Source organism: Takifugu flavidus, chromosome 6 (genome assembly GCF_003711565.1).
Source record: "Takifugu flavidus isolate HTHZ2018 chromosome 6, ASM371156v2, whole genome shotgun sequence".
Classification (NCBI taxonomy): domain Eukaryota; kingdom Metazoa; phylum Chordata; class Actinopteri; order Tetraodontiformes; family Tetraodontidae; genus Takifugu; species Takifugu flavidus.
The window spans coordinates 3,542,120-3,567,703 of NC_079525.1; the positions used below are offsets into that span (position 1 = coordinate 3,542,120).

The 25,584-nt window shown below is 47.5% G+C and overlaps 1 protein-coding gene across 2 annotated transcripts; it reads right to left on the reverse strand.

The window, feature by feature from the left end:
* Positions 1-1,146: 1,146 nt before the first annotated feature.
* Positions 1,147-9,157, reverse strand: si:dkey-27h10.2 (uncharacterized). 2 transcript variants are annotated; one of them, XM_057036539.1, is made up of 10 exons: positions 8,963-9,157; positions 8,726-8,878; positions 8,394-8,513; positions 8,231-8,272; positions 8,076-8,155; positions 7,784-7,880; positions 7,629-7,700; positions 5,988-6,230; positions 5,426-5,506; positions 1,147-1,901 (listed from the first exon to the last, which is right to left on the reverse strand). In XM_057036539.1, the coding sequence occupies exons 1-9, from the start codon at positions 8,994-8,996 to the stop codon at positions 5,469-5,471; spliced, it is 879 nt and encodes a 292-aa protein (XP_056892519.1). In that variant the 5' UTR covers positions 8,997-9,157; the 3' UTR covers positions 1,147-1,901; positions 5,426-5,468. The 2 variants fall into 2 exon arrangements, with proteins under 2 accessions (XP_056892519.1, XP_056892520.1); XM_057036540.1 differs by having other exon boundaries at positions 6,000-6,230; positions 8,963-9,151.
* Positions 9,158-25,584: the final 16,427 nt, after the last annotated feature.

Sequence of the window (25,584 nt, forward strand, 5' to 3'; positions counted from 1 at the left end):
ACAGCCAGGCCCTGCTTCCAGCAGCAACTCCTCCTCCAGAGGGCAGCTGATGATGACAGCTGACCGTAATGACCTTGTGATAGATGGTCGAGAAAGACGGGATTTGCTCCCTTTGTGGTTTAACAGTTTTAATGTCACTCCACAAACTTCTTATTCTTCTGCCTCTAATTTCCAAATGCTATCGTTCATCTATTATTGTGTACTCCAGTCAGGATTATCAAAATTTGCCGTCTTTTCGCTGGTTTTACGCAACATGTCACGTTTCTGGGCTTGAATGTGGAGTGTTTGTTGGTCTGCTGTTACAAGATATATTAATCCCACCAATCCTAAAAGGGGAGCAAAGTGCAAAAGAGCATGGAAAGCTGGGCCTCTTTTATATGTAGACAGACACACCCCTTAAAGCCTTGTATCACCTTGGGATCGTTGGGTGAATTATTAACGTTTGTAAAGGATTTAGGGTGAATAAGCTCAGTGTTTGGATACATGCAGACACCAGAGAGGAGTTTAACCTCCGATAAACTCCCCGTCTCCTCAGAATAGCCGGAGCAGATTCCGACGCCGCGTTTTTCTCATTTTCTTTTACGCGCTAGCATCCTCATCATCTGATCCGTTGTAAATATATGCAGCATATAAATAGAGGATCCAGAGCGCTGAGACATTTGGATCCAGTTCTGTGGAGGAAGAGTTTTGGGTGATTCGGAGCTGGGTGTCCATGCCTGCGGTCAGACTGCGCGCACAAATCTTAGATCCGGCCCTGCCGTCAGCAACGCACCGCCGGCCCAGTGCAACATTTCATCTGCTTAATGGTGGATTAACCCCCCCCACACACACCCCACCCCTCCGTGGGCAGAGTGATGCAGGCCAGCGATATCACCATGAACGGAAGTCAGCGGAAAAAGACTGGATATAGCAGCTGGACCAGACCCAAATGCTGGGCAACAAGCCACTATAGATGGAAATAAATATATGCGTCTATATATAATGGATTCTACAGAGAAAATGAAACATTTTAAGAGAATACTTAAGATTCTACACTGTAAAACTGCTCATGCTTGCACCTTTAAAAGAATGTGTTTAAATGTACGAACAACGAGAACAGGTCGATTTAAGGCGCGTTAGACTTGGTCAGGAAGTCAGAACTCACTATTACTATTTGAGACAAAAGTTCTTTATTACATTCAGTTAAAATACACATCAGTGCAGTTTTTTAAACATAATGGCAGGAAAAAGCACAATGCAGCATCCATAAACACACTAACTAACATGAACAATTACACCATATACAAGAACTCCAATTGCTGGTATATTAACTGGTCTGACATTTGGTCCTATTATTTACATTTTAATGGTCCTGTTAAGAGTCCTATTTTCACACTTGACCACAAGAGTGCAACCAGTATAAAGTTGCATAAGTTGCATGTAAAAACAGGACGATTTGTAATTTTGGTGACGTCCAAATGCCTCGTCATGTTTCAATTCTCATTCTATCTTCCTGTAACGTAATAACTGCCTTTTTAAAAGTCAGCCAGTAATCTTCTCATGTCACAAGTAACTTAAAAATAACATTAGCCAACACTAATGCTTAATAGGATCATTCACAGCCCCTAAAATTAAAACAACCTAAAATAACAGCAACAACTGCTCCGTAACTTGCCTCCGGTAACATTTAAACTTGGATTTTTCTAAATACATCTGTAATAAAGTGAACATCTGCCGATGGCTGTCCAGGTTTGGACGCATGTCTGCTACATTTAACGTTTAAACACAAAAAACTCAGTAATACGCTACAAAGTTTGAGATCATCTGACTTTAAACTCTAAAAGCTGCTGCAATGCGATCCAATCCAACATGGAGGCGACCTTGAAGGACGGAAGTGCCCTTTTCCGCACGGTAGCAGGAGTCTGAAAGAGATCAACAAAAGGACACAGGGTTCGGGTTAGGCTGATGTTTGGAAAAATATGCATCCCACAGTTGCCTGTCTCCCAATCAGCTGTTTTTCTCCCTTGGACCTTCTGCCAGGTCCAGTCTGAGCGGCCTTTTCCAGGATTTCTACAGTGAAACATCTGTTCTCAGGATAACTGACATAATCCTACCTGCTGTGATTTACGCCTCGACAATAAAGTGGCTGCAGAAGGCCGAGTTTTCCCCCGGGGCCGCCGCGAAAGCTTCAAATATTTGTGTCAATAGAGACAAACTTAAAGCTTTACGGCCTTTCCGCAGCCAAATTGCTCCTTTGTTCTCCGGAGCTCCACCATATCGGATTTTTAGGATAATCTGAAGTCAGAGTTTAAAACCTGTGACCGGCGAGGCTCCTGTTGCAGGTGAGACTTCACATTGATCTGCTGCTGCCGCTGGCGCTGAGCTCGCACGGTCAGATACGGATCTGAGAGCCGACTGCTGACGGATTGGGCATTCCAGGCGGGATTTTGGCAGCGAGGGGGAAAAAAAAACCTGACTGAATCCCGTCCAGGCGTCTTCATACCTCTCAGTCGCCCCAAAAACAGCAAAACACGCAAACACTCTTCAGGTAAAACCATAAAAGCCTCTGAGGGACTGCCCGGGTTTCACTGAATGATGGGAATTACACCAAATTATGACATGTTGTTAGTAACGTTTATTGCTGCCTTTGGCGCAAAAGAGTTCAGTAGGGAACTGATGGGTTGATTTGCATCTTCTGAACAACATCCCAGAGGCACAGAAAGACAGACAGATGTAATGTGCTTGGGATTTGGGTAATGGTCGACAAAAGTCCCCACAAAGATAGAAATGTGTGTGGACTCGGTTGTGTCATGTCCAGTTTAGTTCCTCTCTTTATTGCACATTTCTAACTCCATATTGCGGTTTAGCACCTCGTGCTGCAGCTGAGCTACATGTGAGATTCCACCAGAATGTTAAACTGGGAATGATGAGAGACTGAGGTGTAATGAAGCCGGGTTTCCACCCTGCCGCCGCCGGAGTAACGTGAAGCCGATGCTGGAGGTGACACCAGCAGGTGAACGGACGTCCATCTGTCTACAGACATCCTGATGACAGCACCCCCAACCCAACAGGGGAGGAAACAAGCCTACAGCTGCAGACCTCACAGGTTTCAGCTCTTAATGGGAGAACTGGAAGCTCATTTGCTCGCAGTGATTGTAACCTCCTGATTATTGCGCCAAGATCTTCCTCTGAAAAGTATCGGACTATTTTCCTCAGCATATCAGTGGCTTTCCTGCTGTTCCCACCTACAGTTTTATGGACACATTTGTGCTAATTCTGCTTGTTTACTCTCTGTAAATAACCTTATAAACTTTCTTACTGGTTTTCTTCTGCTCGGGTGCTCTTGCTCTTGCTGCTGCTGAATTAGGTCGATAAAAGCTTTTAGGGTCAATGCTAATGCTAAAGGTCAGGGCCTTGCATACGCGTCAACATCCCTTCATAATAGAAGGATGGACGTTGGAGCATTGGGGGAGAAGTGAAAATTGCCAAAACTCAACTTGAGTGTTGTATTATTGTATATAAAACAGATAAATAAGAGCGTATGAATGTTAAAGACTCCCAGACAGCCGCTACACATCCAGTTCTGCAGCAACTTGCACAAAGGCTCAGTAAGAATGCGAGTCCCTTGACTCTGACATTGAGCTCACATTATTTTCCAGCAGTCACTGAGTTCCCTTTAATTAGTCTAGACTGACCTATGACCTCTGGGAAGGACTTTTAGAAGACACATACCCATGTGATTTTTCACAGGAAGTCTTTATAAAGAGGCGGACACAGGAACGCATCGCTCCCGTGTGTGATGACATCACTGGGAAAAGGTCGCCGTTGGTTTTCGAAAGCTCTCCGACCTCATTCGTCCCCCGTGTAAAACATCTCATAAGAGGTTCCACAAACAATCGGCGCATCCTCTCAGCTGTTCCCTCCTGCGTTGACAGACCATTAAAGAGCGGAATCCTCGGAGGTCAGAGGTCATAAACCACAGTCATATTTATTTACTCCAGGAGCAGTTGTTAGAACGCCAAGAATGACTGGTAAAATAAATGATCATCCTTGAAAAAGTCTTCTAGGTTGTGAGGAGACGGGGGGGGGCTGTTGTTTTCAGTGTGTAGTTCTACTCAGGCGGCGTTCCGCACCAATGCCAGACGTTCCCAAACCAGACTTTTAATTGCACGCTTTCAAATTCTTGCCCAAAACTTTTATTTTCTGGTAGGAAGTTGAGAGAGGAAGAGACCGAACCCGCCTCCGCCAGCTGTTTGTGGCGTAAAGGGAGTGTCCGCCTGTGTTTCCCGACAGCCCCCCCCCACCCCGTAAAGGTGCCCAGGTGTAATAAGCATCCCGGGCATCAAAACCACATCAAACCTGGCCTGTAGGAAGCTTCTCTTCCCTGCTATTACTGACTGAGTCAGCCTGCTGCACTCAAATCTGTGTTTAAACCTGCAGCGTCAGCAGAGGGGACCACAAATAGGACAAATAGATACAAAACTCATTCTGGGCCCCCCCGGTCGTCTCGGTGACCCAAGTCTGAACCAGCAGCTTCGTGCTTTTGCATAGAAACAAGCTGATTCTCGTCATTCCGCCGTCAATTGTGGATTATCTGTTCCTGACTGTGAAATATCCACCCCAGGAGGCGCGGACTGTTTCCTCCGACATTAACCATTAGACATGAAAGCCGAGGCCTGACTAGAAAATAACACGGCCAAGCCTTCGGTCTAATTATGCAGGTTTGGTTTATGGCCTGTCAGCCCACAACTGCAGAGTGGTGAGCAGCCTTTTAAACTTCAGTTTCCAGCCGCTTCATCACTTCCCAGGCCAGATGGTAACGGCTGGACTCCCGTCTTCACCCTTTTTCTCATCCTGGAAGTTGAGAGCCACAAAATCTCACGGCTGCAGCCCAAAAGTGAAACATTTCACAGCTGCAGCAGATGTCAAAAACCAGTATTTTGTTGGGTTTTTTGATTGATGTTGGGTTTTTTCCCCCCATAAAGCTACTAAAGTTTCATTATAAACATGCAGAGTGCTAATTCACCATTTTACGACATCTTTTCTTTTGCCGTGAGCTATATAAAATGCTCCTACAATGAGGTTTCTAGAGGAGCAAACAGCCATTGCTGATGAGGGGATGCTTTAGATTTCTGAAACTGGTCTTTTCCCGAGACAGGAGACGATCCGTGACCGCTAACAGCAAGCAGCTAGTTTTTCAGACGTGAGCCCATCATCGGCTGCGGTGGACAGCGTGAATTCCGCAGGCCTCGGCCCTTCGGTGTTTCCAAGCAGAGGTGCAGGTGCAGGCGGGGACCTCACATCCTGGAGCACGTGATGATTAGACTGAGAGGCTCCCTGTTGCTACTCGCTTAAGGAATCTCTGTCAGTGGAGGCGACGCAGGTTTTTCCCTTCATTAACACTTGGGAGCGGAAACAGGCGAGCATTTGTTCGTTCTGGGCTTACCGGCTTCCTGAAGATCATCAGAGGCGGAGAGAGGCAACATTCTTCACACAGACACACCGAGAGGGACGTCCCAGAACAGATCTGTTCAAAACACAAAGAAACCGCCAATGAATCATGACGAGCTGTCCCAGATCACACACTCCTCCTCCTCCTACACAATACTGTGTTCAATCTTTTACAGCGCATCATTGGATGCATTTAGAGCATTAGCATAGATGTCTCTGTTCATTTGGACAGAGTGCTGTAGATATCGTGCACTTTACAGGGAAAAGGGGTGATTTTGGACACTCTCAGCTCATTTATAGTCTACAAACCTAAAGGGAGAATCAGAAGAGGCTCTCAAGTCTGAAACCAACACCAAGAAAAAATAAAATAACACCATCTGCCTAAAGCAAAGATGCTACCCCAACTAGCATTAAGGTCAAACCAATACAGCTCTACTGGGTAAACTGCTGCTATAGGGGAACTAGCTTTATTAGAATATGTCTTCTTGTTGTGAATGACAGTGAAACCCTCACTAGCGTGCGTGGTGCACTCCCCCCCCCCCCTTCCCGGGTCAGACCTCCACACCGACCTCTCTGCCAACGCGGGCCGCCGTTGTTGCTGTTGTTCTCGTTGGCCTCCCTCAGCGATTCCACAGAGGTCTTGTTGGAGTTGATGCCTTCGTCATCAGTTTTCTCATCCACGCTCATCTCCGCAGGCACGGAGGGTGTCCGTTCAACAACGCCCGCTTTGGGTTCGTCCTTCGCCGTGTCTGGGGCCGCAGACTCAGCACTGGGATCAGCGGCGGCGCCTTCCGCCTCAGCTGTGAACCCAAACCAACAGGGACGCTTCTCAAAAGGTGAATATAACACACTGCGATCTGAAAACATCACGGCTGGGTCATCTTAGTATCAGAATGGTTCCCGAGACATTTCAGCACTTTTAACGGCTGTCTTGCTATTTTAACCCTCATGTCACGACAGCTTTTGCTCTTGTCGATGCCTCAAGAGGATTTGACCCTCTGTGAAAGTCAGCGGAGGCATTTTGGGTGGAGACGTGCGAGGAGGCCACCGTGCTGGTAATGAGGCAGCTGATTAGTGACTAGTCCCTAATGAGCTACTGACAGGCAGCTGTTGGAGGCTGTGGGAAAGTAGGCCGACCCCGTCATTATCTGAAGCCGGGCTTAGGTGGAGGGAAAGCGCAGATGAAGGACGGAGGAAGGTGATCAGAACGCGGCTCCTCGGGCGCCGTTCCAGTCAGAGATGCTGTGACTCTTGACGCCAGCGTGGGCGTAGCATTCTTTTGTCACAGACCGAAGTGTGGATGTTTTGATAAAGTGCAGTATTAAAGGGAGTTTTCGTCATTGCGTCCTGATGGCGTCAAGTGGCAGAAACCAGGTCTGAGGTGGAGCTCTGGGGTCAAAGGCTCGTTTCAGAAGGAAACTGATCCTGTCGGTAAACCAAACCTATTTCTAATGATTAAAGGTCACACTGCTCTGTCCACTCATAAATATTTATTTCTAACTCCCCCCCCCCCCCCCCCCCATTTCTACTACAGGAATGAGAACCACTGACACGTTGGACGCTCGTTCTTCGGCGCCACAGGATCCAGGACAGAGCAGACGGCTTAGATTTGACCAGAAGATTTTCTAATTGAGAGGAAATCAAACATCTATTCTCTCAGATTAAATCTAATATATCATCTAATATATATCTCATGGATGTATAAAACACCGACATTGCAGGAGTTACAGTGATTCCCCTGTCCTCTGTGCCAATAATAAAAAAGCTTTAAAAAAATCCTCTTTAAAATTTAAACTGCGTTTTGTTGCCGTTAAGTGGTCATTCTTGGTACTGCAGGCCAGGTGTACCCGCGCCTCATCTCAAATGAAGGAACTTTACGCTTTTTGCACGGCAGAGACAAATTTCTCAGAATTCAAAATAGATTTTCCCCTTTGCAGAGTTTCACAACAACAACTCTATATATATATATATGTATAAATTAATGTATCAGCTTAAAGCTCATCTGTGCTGATAAAATTAATAGTGATCAAGTCTGTTCAGACATGACCTGAATCAAATATCTTTAAAACCTTTGGTCAGAGTGAAGCAAGACAGGCGCAGCTCCACTTCGTTTATGCGGTGTCACTTGAGAAACAGGAAGGAAAATGATGCGTTTCAAAAATAAAACATGTCACAGGTTGCTTTTTTTTTTTTTTTACCTTCCAGCTCCACCGTTGGTTCAACGTCTGCTTCTTTGTTAGAAAAGTCTGCATTTTCAAAAGTCTTTAGACCTGGAAAATAGCCATGGATCAGCTTTGATGACACTTGTAGATCCTCAGAAGAACCTGATCTGTTGGGTTTGTTCTTGACTGACCGTTCTGAGTGACAGCATCAGCGGTCAGTTCAGGTTCCACGGTGCTCAGAGGGATGTTGGCATCATCTCCTCTGGAATTAAAATCAACTGAGTAGCGCTGGGAACAGACAAAATGAGGGTATTTTGGAAAATGCTCTGATCTTGTATCAGCTACAAACAAGCAAATGACCAATGTGTCCAATGTCAAAAATAAGTTTCTGTCTAAAACACAACACTAATGTAATACTGAAGTATTACATTTCCTGCTTTGTGGTAATAAATGGTGGTATGCTAAGCTAAACGCAGCTCTTACGCGTCCTCTCTTTCTTGCAAAGTAGCAGGCGAGTCCAAACCCCAGAGCTATAATGATGATCACCACCAGGATGATGATGCCTGAGGGGAAAAACACAGAGCAGCTTAAAGCAGAACTCTCAGAACCCCTAAAGTCCCGTCAGAAACGTTGCTCACCAGTGGCGTCGTCCAACTCTGAAACAGGCTGAGCAGTGACTTCTGAAAAAAGATTGAAAAAAAGGAGACACAAAATGGTTTTATTACTACATTATTTTTACATGCTTGGGGAAAAAAAAGGATTCTACTGATTTAACAGCAGGAAGTGTCGCTCTCCGCTCACTTGGGGCCTTGGTCTTGGCTCTTCCTCTGTTTCCTCCGTTGGAGGTTGTGGTTGCAGGAGGGTGGCTGGGTGTGAACGTGGACTTGGGCTGCACGGTGGTTGAGACGCTCGTACCGTTACCTGCAGGAAACTTAAGTTCTCGTAAAGAACTAATGAAACAGGGAAGGCTGGTTCAGGTTCAGGCGTATCCAAAGCCCACTGAAATGCATTATAACCGAAGCAGACATTAAAACTACCTTTCCAAGTAAAACTGGACGCACGGCTGCTTTATGTATGCATACTCGGCTTTTTTGTGGGCAACTGTAGCTTCTAGAAGCAGGTGATTTCCCCACCTTGTGCTGTTGTGCTGCTGCGGTTCCCATTACTGGTGGTGAAGGTACCGTTGGCGTTGCTGGGGAACGGTGTTACCGTCACGTTGACAGACATGGAGCTGTTCAGCAGTAGAACCATAGAATTATCTGCTGTGGCCCAGGCCACAACAACTCCTGAGGACACAAGACAGGAATCACTCCCAGTAATGGTACAGCTAATGAGGAAACAACAGGTGGACCGGGGGGAGGGGGTCTCACCCAGGATGATGAAGGAAGGGCCGGCGGACAGCATGATGGTCCCCCTCACGGTGTGTGGAGTCAAAAAGATGCGGCGTTGAAGGTGCTTCCTCTTCCTGGACTCGTCAGGCTGCTGCGGGCTCAGAAGTGAACCGAGGGGAAGCTCAACAGCCCAGAGCAGGATGGCTGACAGCAGAGTGTTACTCAACCAGCGCAGCAAGAGGAAACAATGCTGTTGCTTCACTGTACAGCGGACACACACACACACAGACACACACACACACGCGCGCACGCACACAGACACAAACACACGCACACGCACACACACACGCACGCACACGCACACACACACACGCACACACACGCACACACACAGACACACACACACACACGCACACGCACACACACACACACACACACACACACACACACACACACACACACACCTGCTACTGATTCTGCTATGCTTTTTTTTTCTTCACTTTCTCCAATTTATTTATTTGTTTGTTTGTTTTCTACCCCAATAATGGCTCTTGTTCTTGAGAATCTCGTGCCGTATCTTATTTATAACTTATGATCGCTAGATGGCGCTCTGACAAAAGGGAAAGACGCCAGGCTCGCATCTATCTATCTATCTATCTATCTATCTATCTATCTATCTATATCTATCTATCTATCTATCTATCTATCTATCTATCTATCTATCTATCTATCTATCTATCTATCTTCGTTTGACTGTTTTAATAAACATTTACTGGCTGTTTTAACATGGGAATTCAGTTTTGCTGCTTTTGGCAGTTCAGTGATTCAATTATTAGAATTTTTCAGACGCATTTTGAAGCAAAAACATGCGTTTGTCTGCCAGTAGTTGGTAGTTTTGTGAGTGTTCATGGTGTGTTGCCATTAGCTGCCCTATGGGTGTGTGTGTGTGTGTGTGTGTGTGTGTGCGTGTGTGTTCATTTATTACTGTTTATTTTGCCGGTGGTAATCAGCAGCAGGATTAGTGTTAACTGCTGCCCAGGCGCTTCACGGCGGGACCGTCCTACCTGGCTGGAGCTGTTAGGGGTCACGCTCAAGGTGACACGGAACCGGGGGCCCGGTGAACCTGAAAAAGAACCCCGCCTGGGCCCCCCGCCCCCCTCCGGGCCATCTCCTTCCGCATCGGGCACCAGAGCGCCAGGTTGGGCTCGGTGGATGAGCTAATTGGGAGAGGAGAGGATGTGTGGGATGTGTGTGTGGGAGAGAGAGATTGTGTGTGTGTGTGGGGGGGGGGGGGAGTTGGACCACCCACCTGGAGGATTCAAAGGCACAGGATTCACAGCCCATTCTGTTGACCTGCCACACCGCCCCAGCTCTGGGCAAGGCCCTCCCCAATTGTTCCGCCTGCTAACACGAGAAGGGGTGGGGGGGGCAGTAAACAGTGGGCTGAGCTTCTCTCAGCACACAAAGGGGCTGAATTGTGTCAGGACTGGAGCACTTTTTAGAGTGGCCCTGCCATGGGGGCCTGAATGAAACATCTGTGGAGGCTGAGCCCGAGGGAGAGAAGGCTATTTTGCTGTTCAACCACACTGACAACCTGTTTTCTCTTTCTTTGCCCCCCCCAGCACCACTCTGCAGCACCACCACCACCCTGGCTGTTATTTCTCCCTTGGCCCTGTAAAACTATTCATACTGTATATTCACGTTTGCCAAGTGGGGAGCGGAGCAGCACCAGTAAAGGAGAGACGACTTGGACGTCGGAATCAGTTCGGGCTGAACTTAACCCCCCCCCCCCCCGTTTTTCCTACTTTAATTGAGTTCATTTTACTAAATCTCATCAGGATAATCCAAATATCCAAAATGCCAATTCTGTAATTGAATGTGTTTCCAAATTGGAAGAATATGTTTATAACAACAACCCCCTAAAAAAAACCCTGCTTTATTATATTTTAAGTCGTATTTTGTGCACTTTTTCTTAGTAAAATGTGGTTCTGCTCTTTGAAGGATAAAACAACGATAATAATTTGAAACTTCTCACTTATAAACTGATAAAACTATGATTGTGTGTAATAAAAAACTTAAATGAGCTTATAAATAGGTTATTACACATGGTAGCTGTCTCGCTGGACAGGGTGCAGATTGCTAGCAGACCTTATTCATGCAATAAATACAGTAGTGTGTAGAGACCAATAAGGATGTCCATCCATCGGCATCACCTCTTTAACTTCCCCCTTCCCATACACACACACACACACACACACACACACACACACCACACACACACACAACACACACACACACACAGATCACCACCACCACCACCACCCAGCCACGGCTCCACCATGTGCAGCTCAAAGGCACAGAATGCTGAGATATTTTGCTTTAATTGAAGGGGGGCGTGGGGGCGTGGGGGGGGTAGGGGGTCTCTACCGACTTCCTGGTCACCCATTTTCTTTAATCAATTTCCTCCCTTTGGTCCAACATCATCTGTAATTACTTTCTCTTTCCCGCCCCTGTGGGTTCCTCCTGGAGCAAAAGTCCACATATATAGGAACACACACACACACACACACACACACACACACACACACACACACACACACACACACACACACACACACACAGTTATTGCTTGCCCCCTACCATAAGCAGGCAATACCTTCGGCATCTATACTACTCCCCCCCCTTGGCTTCTCTTGCCTGAACAATGGAGAAGGCCCACTGGCTCCAGAACCCCGCCAAGCCACCCCTGACCCCATCTTCCTGCTAAACCCCTACACACACACACACACACACCGGTTCAAGTGGTATATACTCATATATTGAAGTCAGCCATTGTCACGCATGCACGCCCAGCTCACACGAGTGTGCGGTGAATGGAGCGAAGGCGGCGGCGGCGGCGAGGGGCACTTAAATACCAGCTCAGCTTGTAATCGCTGGAGTTTGAACTCAGAGGACTTCTCATGCTAAGAGGTCAAGAAGCCAGAGAGCTTGCTGGCTGTCCTCATTCTTCCTCTGTGGCTCACTTGATCCATAAGCTGCCCCCATACGGGCAAACCGACACTTGCAGCCAGAACAGCGGCTGCGTTCCGGCTGTGGTGCCAGTGGGAATGTGAGGATAACGCCTGCAAACTCCAAATCCTTCTCAAACACACACCTTTATGGGACTTTTTCACAAAGTTGACCACCCAGAGGAGGCGAGCCCATGCCGCCCACGCGTTTATCACTCGGCTGTTGCCAGGGCCGACCGGTGAACGCAAATACCCAGTTTGATGGAAGAGCGCAACATCAGAGGCTGGTTCTGAAGGAAGGTGTTGCCTGCAACGATCCCGGCTGAAACGCCAAGAAAGAACGGTAATAAGCGAGGAGCTGTTGGATCAGCGTGCGCGGGCTCAGCGAGAATGATTATATACATATTTATTACAGCTTAAATCCCAATTAACAAAACAAGGTCTCGGTTTGCCAGGCGAAAAAGCTGCTCTAAGGAAACCAAACATGTTGTTTATTAAACTCAAACACGGGTTTAACTTGAGGGGAAAAAAGAAAATTAAGCATTTTTTAGCTGCGTGCTCGATCAATAGACCCTTCGGTCGTTGCTGAGATCCATTATTACACTTTGTTTTTCCTGTAATCATCGAGCCAAAGATGAGCAGTCGCCTTTGTCTGTTTAATATCGGCGAATTTGTTGATCTTTGGGTTTTTGTGGGCGTTCGGACCAGAAAACAATCCCGGATTGTGGCCCCGAATTCAGCCGGGATGCTTGTGGGCCGGGCACGCAGATAAAAACCAGATGCTACGGTTTCTGTATGTCCTCGTACATTTGTCCTGAAATGAAATTCACCCTGACTCGCCGACTCCTGCGCGCCCCGTCCTCCCTTCCCCGCCGCCCCGCGGGCAGCAGATAAGCCCGGCTGCTGCCTGCGAAGGGCCCCAGATGTGGAGCTTCTTGTGTGGGATGGAGGGAAGGAGACATCAGGGCAAGGCGAGGATGAGACCGGCCGCAGCGGTTCTGGACGCTTTTCAACAGCCTAATGTGCAAATGATAACAGTTCCACCAAAGAGTGTGTGTGTGGTCAGGCCCTGACGCACGTGCGAGCCTTCTCACGCACACACGCGCACGACGGCTCGCTGATTGGGGCCTTTGGTCTTCATCAAGTCCTTTAGGTGAGCCGTGACACCTGGAGGCAGCCGGCCCGGGTCGTCCCCGCGCTCCCACACGCAACGCACATTCCGGTAACGGTCCTGAGGACATACAGACCATCTGTGCGTGTGCTCGTGCACGTGAGGGAGAGCGTAGGAGAGACACCCCCCAGAAAAGGAGCAGGAACAGACAGCGTGTGGGGTACAGGATGAACATTTAGACGGGATGACCTCATTGTCGTCCTGTGACACACATTACGCACAAACTCTCCAGGTCACTAAGAAGCCCAAACACACGGATGGGCGCCGGCGGGCGCGCACGCATCACCCACGGCAGATGTAGGACACGTGATCGGTGTTGGGAACAACTCGGGTTTGTTCGTTCCAAAAAAAAAAGAAAAGGGGGAGAGAAAAGGAGGGTTTGTTGTTGCGTCCACCCCACCTGTGGCTGCATGTGTGCGCGTGTCATGTATCTTCTGCGTCGTCCACTCACGGCAGAGCCCCACGCAGAAGGCGCACAGATGTGTGCAGAGGTGGGGCGCTCGTGGTGCTCCTCCAGCACATGGCAGCGGCGGTGAAATCCTCTTCCAATAGATGATAATGGGTAATAAATAGAGTGTGAGGTGGCAATCATGCAATCTGTGTGTGTGTGTGTGTGTGTGTGTGTGTGTGTGTGTGTGTGTGTGTGTGTGTGTGTGTGTGTGTTTGTGTGTGTGTGACATTGTCCTCACAGTCTCCTTTTCACCCGCCTGCCCCCCCCCCCCCCCCCTTTCCTCACCTGTGCCTTGTTGTTTTAGCCCCGCCCTCATTTAGAGTCTTGGTCTGATTGGTGTTTTGGGCCTGAATGTGTGTGAGGTTCTGTGTTCTGGACAAAGTGTGTAGCTTCGCTTCTCATTTGACATTTTTCACCATCCCTCTGTTCTGGCGCCCCAACGACAGGTTACCATGACGACACAAGCAGAAATGATAAGTCAGCCGGTCTCAGGAGTGATTACCTGTGCAACGTGGACACACACACACATAAATCTCTCAGCTGTGTGTGGAAAATCTGCTACTCATTGACCTCTAGTGGCCAGACAGGGTTTTCTAGAGGTGGGGGTTTCATCCCCTGCTGCTCAGGTGTGTCAGAATACTAACGTGCACAGGTGAGCTCCCTGCAGCCCAACTGAGACCAGGAAGCAACACAGCTTATATAGGAGCAGGATGGCCTGAAACACACCGTGGCTACATGCACATCTCTGCTGCACAAGGAAAATGTCCGAAAAATGAAAAACTCTCGTTGATTCTCGGGGATGCAGAGGTTATTTTCTCCTCCGCTCCAGCACCTGCGCCTCTCCTTTCATCAAAACTCCTGTTTGCTCGTTTGGCCTTCGATTTAAACTTGAATCCTCCTCACAAACCCCTTCAATCAACACTGATGACCACAGACACAAGACAAACCCATCCTGGCTAAAGGGTTAGCGTAGCAGACATATTGTTACAGGTGTATCACGCTAACTAGCATCCTCTTTAATTGAAACCCTTCCGCACCCCCGTCAACCCTGCCGTCTCTGTCTCAACCGCAGAATCTGCTGCGACTTATTTCTACCAGGTTTGTAGTCCAACACCTGCATGCAAATACAACTGGAATTGTCTCACTTCCTGTCAACAGCGTGCGCCTCTCTATCCCCATAAAACTTGTTTATCTGAATTTAGGTTCCTGCTAATAAAAATAATTTTATGGAGCGGCTATAAAAGTTGCCCGTGACCTTGCTCCAACAGCGAGAGCAGAACATTTACTGTAAAACTCTATCCCGCTTTTCCTGGTGTGGTGACAAATCGCAGCCAGTAACAAGCAGAGGGAGGGTTTCTGTGGAAGGAGGGGGGGGCAGAGCGGCGCACGGGTGTCCGGCAATACGTCACCGATCCCCGGAGTGCTTTCATCTCCCTGATAAGTGCCATACCTAATCAGGTTAAAGCAGCACATGCCGCGGAGAGGGAGGAAATTCCGGCCAAAATGGTAACGTATCTGTTCCGCTCTCATGCGTCGCATTCCTCCGGCTAATTAGGAGTAAATATCTGACCCCGGAGAGAAAACGTCCACATTAGTCCAACCAGTCAGCCGGTGTGGTCCATCTGCGCTCTCTCTTTCACGTTCCTCCCCCCCACCCCCTTCACCCCAATTTGGCACACAGATGACAAAAAAAACATAGGGGAGTTCTCAGTAGGTTTCTTTCTTTCTTCTCCGGCTGCCCTTCTTTTGCTTCTCCAGCGTTAGGCCCCATCATTACTGACAGATGAGTTGTTCTCATACCAGATTATCTACTGCCAATGACCTCCGGGTCATGGCGCCGCGCTCGCGCTCTCCCTCTCTCTCTTGGGTTTTGCCTTTGTTTCTCCAGGGAGACACTTCAGTGGGTTTTTGAGGCCTCTCTGACTCCGAATCAAAGACACCAATTCGATGGTTACTGTTCTTGTTCAAAGCCGAATCCATAAGCGGCCGTAAGCCTGGATGTAACTGTGGCCGCCATCCACAGCTGGAGCTTTGCATTTTCTTTGCATTTTCTTTGCATTTCCTCAAAACTTTATTTTTGTGTTAAAGCGTTAATTCCAGTGTTAAATCATTAGAATGGCGAGTTTTTAAGGTTCTGGGTGTAACTTTTGGTGGCAGGTAGCAAAAACAGGGAACCTACAGAAGCTGTTTGGGGGACAAAGTACATTTACATCAATATAAATGCAAATAATAGTTGTGCAGGGCTTTAACAATGGTACCTCAGCCTTTACTTTTGCTTGTTTGCTAACTTAAAGTCTAAAACACAGCAAATGATTTTGCTCACAGCCTGACGGCTTTATTTTTTTTCTTAACTATCTTTCCCAAGCAGATGGGATTAAAAGGAAATCTAATAAACTTTCAACCAATTGAAGGGGGAAAATAAAAAGCACACTTTTAGTCCGGCAGAACTCTTCTTGAATTAATCAATTTGCAGGAGGCGGGGGGAGGGAGGGAGGGAGGGAGGGGGGAGGGGTGTTGCAACAGACGTTCAGCCCTGGCGTCTGTCCTCAAAGAAACCTCTCCAAAAATTATTTTCATGTCATTGTCAACTCCATGTCATGATCAATTTCTGCAGGATTTTCCACGCCGCGCTCTGACAGTTTAATCAAAACAGTCCTGGGTTATTTGGCTGCCTCCGTGCGCGGTCCGTGTATTTATAACTGCATAAACAGACTCACTTTATGTCTCATCAGTTGACGTACGCAGCATTGCCACACACAGAGCTGCAGGAAGCAGCCCCAGTCTAATACACTTCAAGTTGTTTACACAACAGAGCAGAAAGAGGAAGGTGCTCGCGAGGCGCGCCGTCATCTTGACCCGCCGCCGTGACCCCAAGCAAGTGGATGTCAGGCCCGAGTCCGCGTTCCCTAAACTGGAGCGCGGTCGACTTTAACATTAGCTGTTTTTTACTCCCGGGCGTGTGTCAGTGCGCCCTGCCGCCACTTTCCTCATGTAACGTGGCGTGTTAGGAAGCTGCGTTCCAAAAACAATCATCTGGAACTTGAAAGGGAAGACTGATCGCAGCAGAGACACAAATCACGGCGCAGTAAAACGCAGATCCAGCACCAAAAATGGGCGACGCAGCTGCTGCAGTGGGAATGCTACATGTGCTACGTGTGTGACAGCTAGCATTTACACCGGGGTGGCTCGCAATGTTTCACTTTACTCCTTTTTTTTTTCACTCATATTTGCTTTGTGGAGGCAATTAGTGTACTGATGAGGAACTGTATTTATCCCCCCGTGGTCAACCGCAGCTCTCTTTGCAGATTAAAGTGTCTTCAGAGCAAAAACAACAACATCTAAATACTTCCAGATATTAGCTCCAGCACTATTTACAGCATTTAAGAGAAATTCCAAAGGTGGAAATTATGGAAGCCAGAAATAAAGTAATTCATATGTGCACATGTGGTCTATATGAACACCAATATGGACAGATACCATCTCTGTTGTGCTCCACTCCTTAATTACAACCAATTATGGCCATAGCTGCACATTAAACCCAACATTAGTCATTGTAGAAACATGTTAAATATTATGATTTAGCTTAGGCCAAATTGGGCACATCCCAACTTAATAAATATTTACACCTTATGTCAAAACAGAATTTTCCTTTAGGAAGGCGTCGTGAGAGCGGAAGAGTTTTCACTTTAAAACCTACAATACAGTATTTGGGAGCCGTAGCAACAACACAACGCTATCATTTCACTTCGGTGCCGAACCGCTAATGTTTTCAGTGCCTCAATGAGGTCGTCGCCTGTTGAACATGCTGATTTATTATAACCCTGCTGTACAATGTGTTTTTTATTAGTTAAAAATGAAGTTAACAGAAAAAGATCGAGAAACTTTGCAGACTCTGGTTTAGCAAACTAGACCGCTCAGTAGCTCCCTTGTGCTCGATGCTATGAAATGTGGTGTCACTGAAGCTTTAACGACTCCGGATAATCTCAGGATTATCAGTTTGTAATAAATTTATTACCATTTTATAAATCTCTGTGTGGATTGGTTTCGGTTTCTGATCACGGAGGAGAATGTGGGAGTCTCAACAGGATCTATCCGCACGTACAGATTATGGGAACTAGAAGAGAATCAGACTTCGGTACAGATTAGATGGAGAACACACACACACACACACACACACACATGCACGGGTCAATGAACCGAGGTTTGAGCCTTGTGTGAGACAGAATGATGAAGTGTGCAGAGAAAGGAAAGTGCTTCCCGGGCAGTGACGTGTGACAGGAGATATCAGAGAACCGGTGCAGGGTCAACCGTCACTGACAGCCACCGCACCTCTTGACATCGACCCCGGGAGCCGCGTCGAGCAGATACGGGTCAGCGCACACTCGAGATGTGTCGGCTCGTCGGCCCAGCGTGCGTGAGAATGTCATTTGTTTTTGTTGTTTTTTCATTTACTTTTTTTTCCCTTTCTGGAGTCTTCGTGGAGCGAGCCGGCGGGGCGGCGGCTACGCATGTGGTCCTGAGCGGCGGGGACGACTGCGGTCGTGCTCGGGCAGCAAGCAGGTAATCTAAACCTTCACACCCACTGCGTGCAGCTGCCTGCTCTCCTCCCTCAGGAACCAGGGCTTCTTTTACACGCTCGCCACTTTGTTCCCTATCCTGCAGAACATTACCACGACAGCGACCTCCGCTGAGAAACTCAAGACTATTAAAGAGCTGATGGAGTTGGATGACAGAGGGAGGCGGAGAGGAAGTGCAACTGAGCACAGAGTGGATGATAAATTAGTTTTGTGTTAAAAGTAATTCGATATGCTGCATCAAACAGCGGTCTGTTATCGAACCTGTTTCCAGTCTTATCGATGCTGAGGTCTGAGCTGGGGGGGGGGGGGGGGGGGGCAGTGGGGGCGGCGGGGGAGGCAGCGTGTAATAATGGCCTGTCATTTTTCATCAGTGTTCCCGACAATGCATGACCCAGACTGGAGCCAGAACACACTCGGGAAGCCGACACACTGCACTGAAATACATCACGTAGGTCAAGAGGTTGACCAGCGTCGCGGCTGCTGAGACCAGGAGGACCCCCACAGCTTGGAGGGCTCACCCCCCCAACATCATAGACGCCGCGTTCCCTTGGATGTGAGTTAGGATGTCGGGAGTAAAGCGCCTCTCGTTCATCTCGGCTTCTGCGTGTCCCCGTCCGATACATAAGATTTATTTTTGAAGAGAGTCAAGCACACGAGCCCTTGAGCTGTGGGCCCGCAGGGATAGGATGGCTGCACCCCCACAGACCCCCGCATGCTCTGGACCCGTCTTTAGCCCCCTTCTCAAATTAGATTCCAGGTCTAATCAGACACAGCTTGCCGTTGTGGGTGGAAACTAGCCACAAACCCCATCTTCAAACGAGTCTTCGTTGCCGTGGGAGGCCCCGTGTTCTGTAGACTGGGAAGAATGGAGAACTGTACAGGGCGTTCGCAATTCCCTGGACCACACGGTGAAAAAAAAGGGACCACACAACAAAGACTAGCTTCTCACACAGAAGTTAACTCTAAAGCGAAAAACTAAAATATTATATCCCTGGATAAGATGTGACCTTCAAGGTCAAAACCACCTAACCATCCACCAACCATCAGGAGGTCATGTGTGGCCCACTGGGACCCCTACTGGTAGAATGAAGCATAGCCTCCATTTTGATTGTGGATGTTTTGTAAATAATATTTTACACCGGCTCCAGAGGGAACCCTCTTTGTGTCATTGTGTGTTGTTGTGCGTTGCTACTACCCTATATTGTAAATATGTTGGCCACAACACAATGCTTAATTGAATGTGGCTTGTAGCACTACCTACTGGATGTTTCCTTGCTTGGTCGTGAGGGTATTTTGTGCTCAAAAAGCCACGGAGGTAGCCTCCAACATACCGAAGAGGAACATCCTGACGTGCTTATTAGAACGCTAAAAATATAGCGAGACTTTTGACCTCAGCAGAATCAGTGTTTGTCGAGGTCGGCGCTAACTCAGCCAACGATGAGTCCTGCAAACTCTGAGAAAAGAGTAGTGGATTTCTGGCGGTCTCTCTTTTGGCAAGATGATCACTTTTGTGTGGAAGCACTAATTTTGTTCCCAGTTGTAGGATGAAAAAAAAAAGTTCCCCCTATTACACTGGTAATGATAGATTGTTCTGGCTGGGAGCACATGACCGGCCAGCTGTTTTGCTACCTACACTGCCGATGCCAGAGCAAATGAGTGATTATTTTAATGCTGTCAGGGGTGAAATTATGGCTGTTAACTTGTCATTTTAAAGTGACACATAAAGTCTAATTTGGCTCATGCTGCGGTGACCTAAAAACAGCGTGGGCGCAGATTTTTTCCAATGCGTCTCTGTGAGAATGAGACGAATGTTCTTATTTCCATCATTTACAGAGAGGGGGGCAATCTGTCTCTCTCTCTCTCTCTCTCTGTCTCTCTCTCTCTCGCTCGCGCTCTCTCTCGCTCGCAAAGGATGTTTTTGTATTCTCCTTCCAAGAACTGGAGAATTCCCACCGAGCAGCTCCTGGAAGGAGTGTGGATATTTTCATAACAGCAGATGAATTTGGTGAATAATGGAGCAGCGTATGGTTGAAGCTCAAAATCACATCGGTCAGCTAACTTTGTTTGGTGCTCCTCTTTTGGTGGGGGGGCAGTCTATTACCAAAAATGTACAAATTGAGCAACTGCATCAAATAAATGTTAAATCATCTCAGTACATATTATGAAATAAATCACTAAACATTCAAAAATCTAGTTTTAAACTTAGCTGTGATTTCTGTCCTACCAGGAAGAGAAAGCTTTCATCTGGGATCCCCCGTTCCTTGGTGAGAGCGTTTTCTGCCTGGCAGGACCAAAACCATGGCTGTCTTAAGGCCCTTGAGGACTGGGACTGATATAAATGGTGTTTTGTAATGTTACTACAGAGTTATTACCATATGTAAATGACAAGGATATGATGGTATCGGCTGTCTGAAGTTTCTCACTAATTCATTGGACATGGAACAGAAGTATAGTGACATTTGTCATAATTCACAGGACCCCTGCTTACGAGGGGCCTTCAAAGGCCAAATGCCACCTGTATGGATGCTGTGTGGATGTCACGAACCAAAACAGGCAGCAGCTGTTCACACCTGGCCAGCAAAGAGAGGAGCGGGTCCAGAAGGCCGGGCCGTCCTCAAAATTGCCTGTTTCATCTGCTGAGGAGGTCCAGAGATCAGAGGGAAGACGAGGGGTAGGCGCACAGAGAAAATCTCCTAAGGGGCCAAAAATAGCAGCAGACTGCTCTCCTTCGCCCTCCGTGATTCATCCCAAGTGCGGTAATTAGCGGGTAATGGTTCACCGCCGTCACGGCTGGAACCGCAGCGGGCACGGCGGTGACACCATGAAAAAAAAAAAAAAACAGCACCAAACGCCGCTTAAAGGAGGGGCAGAGCGGCATCGGGAATAAGAGCGAGGACACACGTCACAACTTGGAAGCCTGGGATATTACCAAATCCTTCCAGGGAGCCAAGCGGCAGGAGGCGAGGTGGAGAAAAAGTGGAGATGAAGAAGAGCTCTGACTCTGCGTGCTTTCTCGCCGGCTCCTCACTTTTTCCAGTCAGGACTACAGAGAGCAGAACAGTGGTAATACACTGTGCACCTCAGCAACACACACTAATGGAGGGCTGCTCTGCAGAGATCCCCAGTTGACACTAATGTGCTCAGCGTGGCCGCGAACATTAATTACAACAATTAATTCACCTTCATTTTCTAAGCAAACAGCGTCTTTCCCATATCACTGCAGCAGCTGCGAAACACACCAGCTCCTTCCTCATCTGGGTGCTTTGCATCAATGTTATCTTTCCAGTTGGAATTGTGCTGATTTATGTCTCGAATGTGTGTGCGTGTGGGCATGTCTAATAGAAAAAAGGCTGACAGGAAGTAGAGACATCCAGACAGACTACCCATGTGTCCATATTTACAATAGTGCATTTATTCGAAGACCTATGAAATGCCACTGGAAATCTGGAAATAAGCCATTAAAGCTCACACAGAAAAACCATCATAATATGTTTTGTGGGAGGGAATGTTGGGGATCAACGACAGATATGAGTTTCAGTTCCTGGCTAGTCGAAGGGGAGGGGGTGGCGGGAGTTGTCATACCAGACATGGCGAGCGCATACATTTCCTCGGGCCCTGGGTGTGTGCTGAGGCTCTGCCGGGCGGACTCATTACTCACTGTGAGCCTGGAGCCCGCGGGGGTGTCCGAGGAGCATTTTACCACACCCACTACGCTCCGACAGTTGTGTAATCCCTCCTGGGGTTGTGGAATGAGCTTGTAATGATGACTGGTTTGATACGGCTTCGCCCTCTGACACACATGCAGAGATGCCTGAGAGGCATAAACAGTCCTAAAGCCGCCGCAATGACAGTGATACTGGCTGGTGAGGGCTCGGGCCCACAGCGCGTGGAAGCTGTGGCTTTCAGCTCTTTCAATAACTGCACAACTGGTTAATATTTTCGTCAATGAGAAAATGCATTAATGGCTGATCGGGGCTGATTTTGAGACAGGTAATTGATAGATTAAAGTGCTCTTATGTAGGTTTCAGAAGAGAATTTAGACAGGAAACACCTGAGGTAAGCGGGAGAGTGTGGGAAACCTTCCATGGAGAATCTGTGTCTGCGTTTGCAGCGGATCAATCCCAACGGTCGACGTGCTAAAGGGATCTTGTGTTCGATAGTGAGCCATAAATTGCCCCCCCCATGCTACTTCTTTGGTATGTGAGTTGGTTTTTGTCATCTGTTTGGGACCGACAGTGGACGATATGTAAACCCATTACTGCGTGCGTCATATGGGGCCCGAGGTGCATATGCATTCTCTCTGCTAAAACAATGTTGTCAGAAGTGACCCCAAACCACTTCTGAGGACCCGGTTTGTCCACTTGTTTGGAGCGATGGATCAATGGGTGTTGAGACATGGGCAAAACAACCCACCTTTGAAGCGCTCAAACAAGCTTATTTCATGACCTTACTTTTTTCCAAATGTGCCTTCAACTCTGCTTTCAAACCAATCCAACAACCAAGACTTGGTAGAGCAAGTGGACGCTCCGTGCCCAGGGTTAAATGACATGTGGCAAAGTTAATGTTGGACTTAAAAGCCTGAAACGTGACTCTGAAATGAAACCCAATTCTGCTGCTAGTCGGCCCCGGCTAACACTTTTAAAGTCATAATTGGTCAGATTTATAGGTTCTTTATAAAACCGAAGGTCCAGACTTGAGGCAGGCGGCTCTCTTTTATTCTCTTGTAATAAAAGAAAAGTCCTCAAAGCACTGAAATGGAGATCAAAGCTCTTTTTTGTCCATGTGGTGGTTGATGATACTGTAGAAAAACCTCAAAAAAACAATGTGATTGTGTGAATATGGTTCTGTGGGACCTTTAATCTGCTTTTTTCCTCTTGTGCAATTTGTTTTTTTCCACCTTCAGCATCAATTGGATGTGCAGTAATTTTTTTGTGATTTACGAACTCAGTTGTGAATCACTTGACATTTACACTGTTTAAAGATCCAAAAATCCTCTACTCTGCTGTTTTTCTCTCGACTCACCTTCTGTTATTTCAGTCAATTTTAAACGGTTGTGATCTGTGAGAGAATCCACCTTTAGTGGAGGGGTGACCTGTCCCCCCCCAACAGCGTAATGAGGCTAACCCCTGCGATTTTTGTCTCGTTTTCAGGAATCTTCACAAATCCCTCCGGATGACATCATCTTCTGGGGAGTTGTAGCCAAACAGACAACAGCACGACACAAAGCATCCAGATCCAAGTGCTCAGCAGTCACTCTCTCGAGCCAGCGGACCTGCAGAGAAAAATGTGCCAAATATACCCCCCCACCACTACCATCCACCAGCCCCGCCCCATTATTTCTGCCCCTCGTGAAAGCTCGGTTACATCATCCTCGGCATCCATGTTTCAGCGATGCCTCTGAACTCCCCCGCTGGCTACGAGACCCAGGGGTTGGGTAGGGGAGGGGTGGGGGGGGTGTGATGGAGAAAGAAAAATAGTGGAAGCATAATTACACATATGCAGAACGACGGGGGTGTAAAAAAGTTTGTACATGACATATAAATGTCACTTTCTGTCTGTCCTCTCCTTCCTCAACACCCCCCACCCCCCCACCCCCCACGTAAATGTAAATGTGTAATGGTAAGCGTTTGCATTGACTCAGACCAGTCAGCCGAGCTCTTCTTTTCAAATGCCCCCCCCCCTCTCTCTCCAGCATTCAGGCACCCGGGCGGGGGGGCTCTGCGCTCCACACAGGCCCGGCCATAGCAGACATTTTTGTGGTGAAATCATTAAACCCACGTGCGGCTCTCTCTCTGTGGTCACTGGGGGTCGTGCTCCTCTGCCTTTAGCTGAATAAATCATAAAGTTTGCCAGGGGACCACACAAGAAGCCAGCCCAGTGCAGCCAGCCCATCCAGTCTGTGAGGCCAGCGCAAAAAACACATGCACACGCACGGCCCCAGACCTTGTTATTTTTCAGAAAAACACCAGCAGTAAGACAGAGACAGAGGAAGTGGGGCAGAAGGAGACAAGGAGGCAAAAACTGAAGGCACACAAACAAGGGAAGAGTGTGCATGAAGTCATGTCAGAGATATCATAACCTGTACAAAACCACAAGGACTGGGACAAATTAAGTTAAAACACACATATTAGTACTTCTATCTTTGTAAGGACCAGGCTTGTATCCTAACCCTAACAACTATGCCTGACACTAACCCTTAACCTGAAACTTGTTCTAACTTTTACTCTAAAACCACAAAATCACCCTCAAACAGCAGTTTTGAACTTATAAAGTCCAGACAAAATGTCCTCGCTTTGTGAGTATTTTGCCACTGCCCGTGTTACATGTACAAGAACACACGTAAAAGCCTGAAATTCCGAGATAAGCTGTCAACATGTTGCTGTCAACATCGGTTCAGACGCAACTGAACAGCACAAAATATTTCTCCCTGGACTCTGGAGCGTCGTAAAAGATGTTCTCTCCCTCTCTGTTCCTGTCTGGATGAACTCGCCAGACTGATCCTTCAGACAAGACCGGACTACGAGAGGAGGAAACGCTGTCCTGTCTGAGGATCACATACCGTCTGGGGAACATGTTCACAGGGGCCACTGAGAGAGTACAACTGAGCGAGGGCGCGTATGTGTGAGTGATGCACAAATTATAGAACTAACAAAAGGTTTAATCAATTCCCTCTAGTTTTTAAATAGAAATGCCATCTTGGAATCAAGAACTGTTGAAATATCTTTTCTGAAATGGAGAAATCAGTGCTGAGACCCTGAGACAAAATAGTGTGTTGTCTATTGCAAACATTACCAGCTGCAAGCAGACTTTTTACTTTTACGGGATTGTTGTGCACCCGAACATAACATAAAGACTGAAAATTTATGGAAACTCAGTGCAGAAAAGCCACTGGCCTGAGGGGATTTGAACCTGGAACCTCCTCGATGTGAGGCGTCAGTACTAAGTGCTGCAACCAAAATACAAAAATACATGTAAAAATACATTAATATGTGGAAAATTAAAACTGCTTTAAGAATTCCGTTACTTGATGATACATTTTTAATGCTCTTATGTCCTAACTGTAGACCTAGCTCATGTATAGAGTGGTCCTGACCAATGCCCACCCCTACGTGGAACACTCATTCCCATTATTGACAGAGTATGTTGGCAAAATCGCTTCCAACTCTGTCCACAATTTTCATGGTTGTGTTGGTAACAAACAGACAAATGAGTCAAACCTGAATTCAGTTTTAAGCCACCTCTACATCTTTGGTAAGAATTGAACTTCTCCATTTCCCCCCTTGTTTTTAACCTCTGGTATCCACTCTTTTCTTCACCTCCATCGAGCCCTCTGTCACCTGACTAAAAGGTGGGGGTCATCGCGCATGTCACGCTGAGAAATGTAAGTGGCAGAGCAGCTTGGGGAAGGAGGAGGGGGTGAGGGCGGAGGTTGAAACTCTAGCCACACCGTTAAC

Excerpts from the sequence above, each read along its gene's own strand:
- si:dkey-27h10.2 (XM_057036539.1), bottom strand. The coding sequence starts at position 8,996 with ATGCTGTCCGCCGGCCCTTCCTTCATCATCCTGG. Across the intron at positions 8,879-8,962 it reads CCCTTCCTTCATCATCCTGG|GAGTTGTTGTGGCCTGGGCC; the intron begins GTGAGACCCCCT and ends TTGTGTCCTCAG. Across the intron at positions 8,273-8,393 it reads AGCCAAGACCAAGGCCCCAA|AAGTCACTGCTCAGCCTGTT; the intron begins GTGAGCGGAGAG and ends ATCTTTTTTCAG.